This window comes from Aphis gossypii, chromosome 2 (assembly GCF_020184175.1).
Source record: "Aphis gossypii isolate Hap1 chromosome 2, ASM2018417v2, whole genome shotgun sequence".
Taxonomy (NCBI): Eukaryota; Metazoa; Arthropoda; class Insecta; order Hemiptera; family Aphididae; genus Aphis; species Aphis gossypii.
In genome coordinates this window covers 1594819-1605951 of record NC_065531.1, presented here as the reverse complement: position 1 = coordinate 1605951, position 11133 = coordinate 1594819, and the positions used below count along the sequence as shown (strand labels likewise).

The 11133-nt window shown below is 23.5% G+C and overlaps 1 protein-coding gene across 1 annotated transcript; it reads right to left on the bottom strand.

The window, feature by feature from the left end:
- Positions 1-5774: 5774 nt before the first annotated feature.
- LOC114131648 (uncharacterized) lies at positions 5775-10782 on the bottom strand. The gene is made up of 5 exons (XM_050202310.1): positions 10768-10782; positions 8409-8588; positions 7293-7673; positions 6031-6099; positions 5775-5924 (listed from the first exon to the last, which is right to left on the bottom strand). The coding sequence occupies exons 1-5, from the start codon at positions 10780-10782 to the stop codon at positions 5775-5777; spliced, it is 795 nt and encodes a 264-aa protein (XP_050058267.1).
- Positions 10783-11133: the final 351 nt, after the last annotated feature.

Sequence of the window (11133 nt, the reverse complement as noted above, 5' to 3'; positions counted from 1 at the left end):
TGTATATTTGTACCTATGTGTTTTAAATGTTCAACATATTTATAAAATAACTGATGTTAGACCTGGTATAAAATTTTTGATATTTTATACATATTTAAAGATGTTCGTAAATAGAATATAATCGTATAAAACATGTTCACCAATTTAGGGAACACTGAATTTCTCAGCCAGATTATTTTGGAATAAATCGATTTTTTTTTTTACGATCTGCTGGTGGTATATAAATACACATTTTTAGATATATTTTAAAATTAATTTAAATTTTGGTCTACTCATACGCAATAAAAACTTTTTTTTTAATAGAATATTAAATATATTTAAATAGAAATTTAATAGAAGTGTTGTAAATAAGATTAACATAATTATGGGTATAAAATTGTAACACTTCTAAAAATTACGCACAAATATTCAAAAAGTAACCAATAATAATTACCTAACTATAATTAATGATTTTATACATTAAAAATGTATTATTTATTAAACTTAACATGGCGCTCTTATTCAGTTAATTTTGAATTTAGAACCATAATTTAATAAATCAAAATTACTTTTAAAAAATATAGGCCTATCCGAATATAGTGTTCAAAATAGGTATTGCTATTAAAAAAAAAGTTTTTGTTGTGCATGCGCAGACCAAAATTTAAACATTTTTGAAATTTATCTAAAAATGTATAATTATATACCACCAGCAGATTGTAAAAGAAAAAATCGATTTATTCTTAAATAATCCAACCTAGAAGATTATGATTATATTTTGATTCGTCTTTATTATTATAAATATTACTACTACTTTTACTATTATATTTTTATATGATGTATGTCATGTCATGTTGTAATTATTGACTTAATATGTGAAATATATATTTATTTAAATACTTATAATAATATGATTAATATGATTAATAAGACACATTCAAAAGTATGTATATAAACAGTAAGTAATAAATATGTTTTTTATAAACCTATTATATACAGTTTTGATTTAAAAATATATTTATATATTTCATTATGGGTGGGATTTACAATCATATTATTGAATTGGGTTTTTTAACGGGCAACGAAGTGCACGGGGTTAGCAAGTATTATAGTATTATATAAAATGTAATAAAACAAGCAATTTAAGTGAAATCGTTATGAAAATTATTTTAATTAAATTAAAAATATTATTTGCAAAATCAATATTTTAAAATTAATATTTTAGGTACCTATTAAATTGTTTCCGAATTTAAATCTCAAATGACTAAAAATAAAATCATATATATTAGATTCTAAACTATTGGCTGATGCATATATTGATTTTACAATGTTGTGTGTTTTTTTTTTTTTTGTTTTTATTCCTGAGTACACCATAATCCATAACTCGTCAAAATAATGCTTCAATTTAAAACTTCAGAGATGGTTTTCGGTGACAATTTGAATATACTTGAAAACTACAAAAAACTCGAGCGTCCTTATGCAAAAAATGTTATGAACGTCTAAATTTTAAATTTTTACAATATTGCGTAACGATAACGATTTATCCTCAAACGGTTTTAAATATTTGTAATTATACAAAAAGTAAAAATCGTAAATACTTAAAAATGTCACCAGTTATTAAGATTTTTTGGTTAAATCAGAATACACAAAAAAGGAGTGAACAACGTTTCTCACGAGTTAGTATTATTGTGATATAAAAATTATAAGGAAACATAGGTAATATTTTTTTTATTAGGATTTGTAATTGAAATATTGACAAAATAATTGTGTAATAATTTTTTTGTAGCTAAAAATGTATAAAAAAAATATAATAATGAATAAAAAATTATATACCTACACAGAAGATAAAATTTTAAATCACAGATTTATTCGACATATGATAGATAAGTAAACAAATTGCTTTTTAAAGTCTTATCAGTTATGAACCAACAACGAACACTTATTACAATCACGCCACCTAGCGCTACTCTGTATTTTAACATAAAACGACCGAGTATAAAAGGAATTACTGGTGTTCCATTAAGGCATAACGCAGCTTTTGTGCAAATTTATTCTTCAGTGAGTATATAATATTATAGTCTACTAAATAATAATATTTATTTTAATTAATTTAAACCATTCATATTTTATATATTTTTCTTTTAGTTTTCACTTCATTCCACGAAAACAAATCAAAAACCAAAAATGGGCGCTGAAAAAGTAACCATGAACATCGTTGTTGTCGGACAAGTCCAATCTGCCAAGGCAATCAAATCGGTCGCCAAAGCCACCCCAGCCACCAGCCAATTGATGGTGAGTTTATAAATATTTATGTAAAATACTTTGAATACAATTTTGATTATAATTTAGATAAAGTAGTTCTTTTTTTTCGAATTTGTATTAATACATTGCTTCATAACAATATTTATTCGCTATATATTAATATATTTTCTTATTGTGTATGTGTTATTAGATATAGCAATAATAATTCTAATAATATATATTTTGCAAAATAATAGGTGATACATTATAATATAAATACCCTTATATCATATACTCATATAATCATATGTTCTAAGTAAATTCCTAACATAAATTTATTGTCGCATTCCTTTTATGAAGATTTATTCAATTCTTTATATAATCTATAAATTATTAATTTTTGAATCATACATTTCGTACATATATATAGTGCAAAAAATACTATTTAATATTTTTTTAAGGATCTATTTTAGTTGAATAACAAGTATTTATATCATATTTTGTAAAGTATAAAGTTTACAAAAGTAATATATTTTTTATTGTATTGTATTAATACTAAGTTGACAATTAGCATAGTTAATAATTTGGTTCCACCCAAATAATTTGTATTTCATTATAATATTGTATATTGAAAGATATTGTATTAATTGACTATTTTTTGTTTTGTTCTAGAACTGTTAATTCATGAAGTCCGCATGAATATCAAACTCAAAACTTCCATAGCCCAAACAATACATAATTGTTTAATTTGTTGATAATTATAATAATATGTGTTGCCATTGCAAAATAAATCAGTCCCTTCCGTTAATTAAATTTTGTTTATTATTTATTTTTGCTATTTGACGTTCCTATCATAGTTTATAAGTCTTTTTTGTTATTTTAATTAAATACTACAGTTATTATTAAGAGCTCATCGTATTATGCTTATAACCACATTAGTTAATGCTTATTTATGTGTATACGAGCATTCATTTTTTATATATTAGATTTACTATGACTATTTTAAATATCCAGTAGGTAATGTGAATATTCTAATACTGAATTATATACTTGCATACTTTTACATAGTTATGGAGATATTCATATTAATTGCATGTTTTCGAATGCATACCTGTGTTACAAAATGACTGAAAATTAGTTCAAATTAATAATGTAATTTTTCTTTAAAAAAAGCAAAACTATTAGGTACCTATTTAATAATTTATTAATGCTAAAGATAAATATTAATTATTAACAATTAATCATGAATAGGTACAAAAAATGAATAATAATAATAGATCTCTGATTTAAAATTCTAAAACATGCAATATTAAATTGTGTCTGTTTTTTTTTTTAAGTGCACTTCATCTAGATTTTTAATTAGGCAATATTTATATTTAGTATCACTATTACACAAAAATAATTTTTAACTTGTAGACTAATTACAAATTAAAGCATGCAAATATAAAAAGTCCCGATTCATATTACAATGGTGGTTGGTGAAAAAGGTGGTTTAAAAGGTTTATGTTTAAATATCCTAAATACACCAAAATTTAAGTTCTTTATAATTATTGTAAGCTAAACTTATGGAAAATCTTGTATTAAATTTTCAACTCTTAGCTACTTATACAAAAACTTTAATGAATTATACCTACAAAATAAGTTGCAAATATTCATGATTTTGATGAATTTTTGTCAATATTTGAACTTCAAATGCTAATTAAAAAAAAGTAGTGCCTATGTATTTTTATAATTTTTTATCACCATAGAAATAACGTATGAGAAACTTTACCTAACTTTGTAAATGCTAGCCACATTGAAACTAAACATTATTTTAAGTCAAATGGCATGTCACGACTCACGACGTCGATAAACGTATTTTAAAATAATTAGTCAGCAATATTATGATAATCGTAATATTTAAGTTTTTTAAAAGGAATAACACATAATTTAAGTATGATGACCTGAATATTTTTATTTATAATTTTAATCATTTCTAACTTTAATTAAATTTTTGTTTTTCCATTATTATACACAGCTTATTATATAAAAATAAACTTTTTGACATTTTATAAACTATTATTATTATTATTATTATTATTTATATATTTATAGTGATACAACGATATAACATACATATTAGGTCAGCGTTTCCCATTTTTTTTTTTTATTACGGAATCCTTATTGATTATACTTTAAACCCAAGTATAATAACCGAGAATTATTGCGTTGTAGTGTTTATATTTTTATATTTGATTAAAAAAAAAAGAAAAAATATAAATGAAAAACAATTATTTTATGCATTGAAATAAATTTACTGTACAAAGAAATACAATGTAACTAAAAACCTGTTTTTATCGATTTCATGGGAAGAATGAAATTTGTGTACATTTAGGCATTTTAACCTTTAGGTCAGTGGGCGAATCTAATCTAACCGTGGCGCTGTTGATTGTGATTCTTTTCTACGAATATTTTGTTTAATTTTTGGACGAAACGTAGAACCCTCGAAGTTTTTTCACGGAATCCCAATTTTCCGAAGAAAACCATTCCGGAAATGCTGTACTAGGTAAATATTGTGAAATATAAAATAAACATTCTGCCAACTTTTTGAAATGACCCTACTCAGAAATCTCCTAGATCGATCATTTTGTTTATTTTATAGATACAATAATGTGTTTTTTTTTATATGAACCAAAATGAATGAAGAATGGATCACTGAACAGAACAATAGAAAGTCCTTATTTAAAAAACTTACTATACCTTGTTTACATTGTGGGAAAATGGGACGTTGGGAAAGGGATTATACTCAAAATCAAAAACAAAAAGTGGTAATTCGGCTCAACCGGCAAAACAACCAACCATAAAAACAATCACATGTCTATATTGCAAGAAACCAGGACACAAAAAAGATTTTAACATTATTAACATTATTATGTGTAAATAATATATTTTGAAATGGACAAATACTGTCTCTGCAATAGTTAGATTAATGTACGAATGTAATAAATAATCTTGAAATAAAGTATATATCAACACCCCAGCTCGGAATTTAATTTTTATATAATATAATTTGTTTTACCACATTCATGTATCTGACCTTCAACATTTAATTTATTAATTATATTGTTCAACAAACTTATAATTTAAAGTGAATAGGTATACTGACTTTCGACTGATTAGTACTATACTTTTTAGGTATGTATTCATTGTTTAAAAAAGTATTGACTTTTTTCAAAATAATAGATTTACGCTGTTCTAGAATTGTACATTTTTTTTTATACTTTTCACCCTTATATTTATAAGGCAAACAACTAGCAACTTTTGATTTTTAAATGATTATCCATAATTAAAATTTATAAAATGATTAAAGCTATTTTTTTTTTTATATAAATTATCGCGTTCAAATTTTCATTTTTCATTGATTTGTTGATGAGATATTGCTCCTCAAAATTAAATGGTTTTTGGAGGTGGCTATAAGATATATGCGGTATCTATTGACGAGGTACAACACATTTACACAAAATAACCACCACTATACTATACTGTTTAGGTATATATATTTATTATTTATTTATTGATCATTTATTCAATTTGAAAAGAATTTGAATAACTAAGTAAGAACATAATTTGTTTGATAAAGTCAGTAATTGTCTTAAATTAATCTGACACATCCCATACATCTCGAAACGATAGTGCTCGTGCAATCTTCGTAGTATAAAGTACTTGATCTTAATAAAAACAATTAGTATTGATTATAAGTTTAATACAAATCACATGTACCTAGTAAACTACATAATATTACCATTAATCACCTAACTTCATTAATAGGTTTACCTGACGTTTTATTCTAGGGTTTCTTTCAATTACGGACCGTTTATTTAATACAAGACTCATCCGATTAACCTGAAAATCAAAAAAGATAATCATAATAATAATAATTTAAAATAAGTTGAACACACAAATAAAATACAATATTAAATCTATATACTCAACTTTAATGTAAAATCAATTGTACACTATTGTATCTTAATGGTTATCATAAATGTTTTTATAAGATGTATATAATCAGTAGTAAAGAAATTAAAAATATAATGGTGATAAAACTTGTGATAATGTTTAATATCATCAAAAATATTAAAATTATAGTGCAATTTAATTAAATTTTAGCTAATAATTATAGTACCCGTCGAAACTTCTACTATTAATTTATGATTATTCATATTTTGTGTATTGAATATTTGTATAGAATTACTCAAACAAAACTTTTTAAGAGGACGCCATAACCGCATGCATTTTCTCTGTCTTACAAGAACGTACCATAGCAAATTGGCACTCAGAAGATCACGTTTATCTCTGTTATGTTAGGACCTTATATTATGATATTCGATGGTAAGAAAATTATCTGTGTTGGTTTATTAATGTTTTAAGTTTTTCTGTTTTTTTTTTCAAGTTATGCGTAATAATCGTAAAAAACCAAAATATGAACACAGTTAAAGTTCTAACAATCCAATATCATAATAGGTCGATTCATTCTAGTTTATAAACTAACGAAGCTACAATTAGTGATCTGCTGAGCGTAAATTAGCTATGTTACGTACTTGTAAGATGAAGACAACATATTCGGATATGGTATATTATGGTGTCCTTTTAACTTATAATATTCTAATAACAACAAAATATTTAAAAACCTATTCTTTTGTTACGTGACATATTCGATTATATTTTAATATTGTATGATTTATTAATAACTCTATGATTCCGAGTAAAAAAAAAACTTTAATCAAGTCTTTAGTTTTTACTGTCTTTAAATTTATTGTAAACCGTTTTAATGAATTCCCGATATTCTCTGCAACGATGACCAGATAATCTATATAGGAATTTAATTTAAACTCATTGTTATGAGGTATATAATATCAGTATTTATTTAACTTAATATATTTTTAGTTATAATACTATGGTATCTATAAAAATATTTTTTTTTATTTGATCCTATGTTTAAATATTATTTAAAACATTATAAGTATTTAGTATTCGCAAAAAGGAATTTAAAAAACAGTATTTCAATTTATGTAATTCTAGTTATATAATATAAATACCTCTTTTTCCGTGATATGTCCAATTTTGTATAATAGTATGATGTTGATAATTTTTATTGATACTTCTATTACAGAAGTTATAATGTCAACATAATCTAAATTTTCTGTTGGAAAAAATAGTCCACGATAAAGTATATGAAGGATTTGAACGACATTTGTCCCGATAAGACCCACTATGCCTGATAAACCGTATATTGATCTATTTACATTGTTTAAGCATTCTACAACATCTAAATACATATCTCTGAGTGTACTTATTGTTGAATATCCTTCCATGATATGTCCATTAATCTTGTTTACCAACCACTTAATGTACAATATTACTAGTATGTATTCAAAAAGTGCAACAAAAGGACATACATTTGAGATAAACCATTCAATCTAAAAATATATAGTTTATTTTTATTGCGTGATGATTAAATCTTTTTCTTAATAATATCTTACGAACATACCATAAATCATTGTTATTTAAAATAATAGATTATAATTAATTTAATTTAATTTAATAGAATAGCTCGTCGACGACCATTCATCGAACAAAGAGATTTTCTGTGTTTTTACACTGTACCTATATGTTTTAATTTATCAATATATAATATATATATATATATATATATACATATGGGAAATAGATAAGATATTTAATAATTTTTTTAATAAATAGGTATATTATAAAAACAAAAAGATCATTAACCATATTATAAACATAGGATTTGTTGTGAATAATTAACTTAATACTAAAGGCACAAAATAGATTCTAATATATCGTGCATAATCAAGATACAACACTTATGGATTTCATGATCACAAAATAATAGATAAAAATTATTATAGACCTACACATAGTTTTAATATAAAATATAAACTATTCACTGTAAGCATTTAATCTTTTGAATAGCTTAAAATTGTGTTAAATTTAAAATCTACAAAATTAGAAATAAAGTATAATTGATTGATTATAATTACCATAAGTCTTATATTGAATACTGTAGTTGTGTGATGAGATTTGTATTTATACCAAAATACCATAGACATATTATATGTTAAGAAATATAAATTAATTCCAAGTATTCCAACTACGGTGAACCAATCAATTTTTATATTCATCGGTCTCACTACATTAAGTTGTATTAATTTTTCGTGAATTATTTCAAGTTTAGTTAATACAGTAGAAAGTTGATTATCGAAAAATAAGCGACATATGGTTGATATGGATTTTCCAACCATCATTAATTCGAAACAACCGAGCATTATTAATGACGTTATTTCCAATATTTCAGAATCATCAACCTTTATCTATAACATAAAATTTAGTAACATTAACAATATTATACAATTTTGTTTTATGTTTGTCATTCGATTGTATTTATGATTATAGATAATTCCGTGCTATATTATATTTTTATTATTCGTTGTAGAGTACGAATCTTCTATGACCTAATATTGAGAAAGAGACTGATCCATAGGCGTGTCTACGGGTTTTGCCTGTCATACACAGGCATGACCTGTGAAATTTGATCTAACTTACATTATAAATTTTGGTACATAATATAAACTTTTTTTCTTGGATTCTGATTTCAGAATTTATATTAATTTTTTTGATTTTCACAATGTGGACTTTAATATCTATAGCATTAATATATAATAAGACCATTTGTAATTATAGAAATATTTGTAAAAAATATTACAAATTATATTTTAAAATACTTAATAAAATTTCATATTGTCTAGTTATTTATTTATCTAATTAAGTGAATATTGTTTTTCATTCCTAATAAAAAAAGTAAAACTGATTGAATCATTATTATATAATAATGATAAAGCTTATTAAGAAATTAGGGGGTCATATCCTTAAATCAAAACCTAATATTTTTTTAAAGGGTGATGGGGGTGCAGGATCCTACTCTCTCTGAATATGCCACTGTTGTGAACGAGCTGCGAATAAGGTCTGGACACGTCTATGGACTGATCTATGATTAAAGGAGGTCTGAATAAATGTGATAAAAAAATATCCTCACAGGGAGCTACTTATCAGCTTAAAAAAAGAGAATATTTATATTTTTATAGACAAAGTTCAGAGACAATGACACTAATGAAGATGATGTTAAGTTTTATTTTGATTAATTAACACAAGGTCCAAATGTTTTTGATATGAAATTTACATAAAATTATGGTATTTCGTATCTATATCGTATATATATTTTTTAGAGCGAACTGATATTGGAACAATAATGCTGTAGGGATCGAATGCATGTATACAATAATTATAAATTGATTATTTTTGATTAATTATAATAATTCAAAAATCATTTAAATTAATTAAAAAAATTGATTACCCTTAAATTTGCGTCGTATATTGCTAGAAAACTAACACCAATTATTAAATATCGTAAGATATGAAACATCACCGTCGTTTTAAAATTTCCCTGATTGTAGTTTATACTACCAATACCGCAAATCATAAAAAACCTGTTAAAATTATTTAATACTGAACTCAAACTCATAATTACGTATGTTAATTTAATTTTATCGAACTAAGTTCAAGATTGAATGGTTATGATTTGAATAATAGGAGTTATATATGAGGATCACTGAATTCAACTGAATTACAACTATTATTTCAAAGTATTTGCAAATAAATGGTTTTTCATTATTTTAATTGAATATATTTCTTACAAAAAATTATTGAAGTGAAAAACAAATACTGTTAGTTCAATCATAAAATACATTATATTTTATATAGGTTATATGTTTTAAAAGTTTCAAATGCATTTTCGTAAATTGACAAGAAGTAGTTTGAGTCATATGTTGATAGATGTAATAGATTGTTCTTACGTAGTTATTTATACTTTTATGTAAATTTAAAAATAACTTATATGGGATCTATGGGTATTTTATTTTTCAGCTTTTTGACCAAGTGAAAAGTTTTTACTTGATATTTAAATGAGAAAAAAACTAAAATAGTAAAATATTTTGATTATTTATAAATAAATCAACAATAGTCAAAATATATTGAAAACCATTTCACATAGGTATAAATATTTGTCTTTTCTCTAAATCTTATTGTTTTCATTTTGATTATCAAGATTAGTACTTGAATTTTATATTTTTTACTGCTCCCTTTAACTATTTTATCATATGTACGAGTATACCTATACAGTAGGTATGATATAAATAATATACTATTTGGTTGAAGATGTTATTATGCTAAGATAAACAATTAAAACATTTTAAAATGACTTTTGACTAAAATATTTAAAAATATAAATAAAAGTATTCAAATTTGCAGGTAATAATATAATGAAACAAATACGTTTGAATCAGATTCTTCATAGTTATGTATACTAAGATCTTATTTAAAAATTACATAAAAATATATTGTCAATTATAATAATAAGTTAAATAGTTAATAAGTAGATTCACACACGCACTTTAAATTACATTATATTATCATGTTAAGTATCTTCCTAATTACGTTAGAAGTAAGCATTTCTCGTACAATATTATTATTTTTATAGTTTAATTTCAATTCATTTTAAACGATATTATAGAACAAGAAAATGTAAAATTATTAATTACTGTTAATTTATATGTTGTATTTTTGTAAAAATTGTGCGTCCTCTATGGCAATAAATTAATACTATAGGGTACTAATAATTTTTTTTACTTCAATAAAATATATATTATTTTAGTACAATTTCAAACTCTAAAAATGCAAAAAATAAAAATAAATGCACAAGTATAAAATTATTTGAACGAATTTTATTTCGTTAAATCTATATTTATATTTTTATTGCTTTTGATAAGTAATATAAAAATTATCAGAAAAACCACGAAATAA

Coding starts and splice junctions, on each gene's coding strand:
- LOC114131648 (XM_050202310.1), bottom strand. Junction 7,674..8,408: donor AATTAATACAACTTAATGTA/GTGAGACCGATG, acceptor ATATATTTTTAG/ATTGAATGGTTTATCTCAAA. Junction 5,925..6,030: donor ACCCTAGAATAAAACGTCAG/GTAAACCTATTA, acceptor GTTTTTATTAAG/ATCAAGTACTTTATACTACG.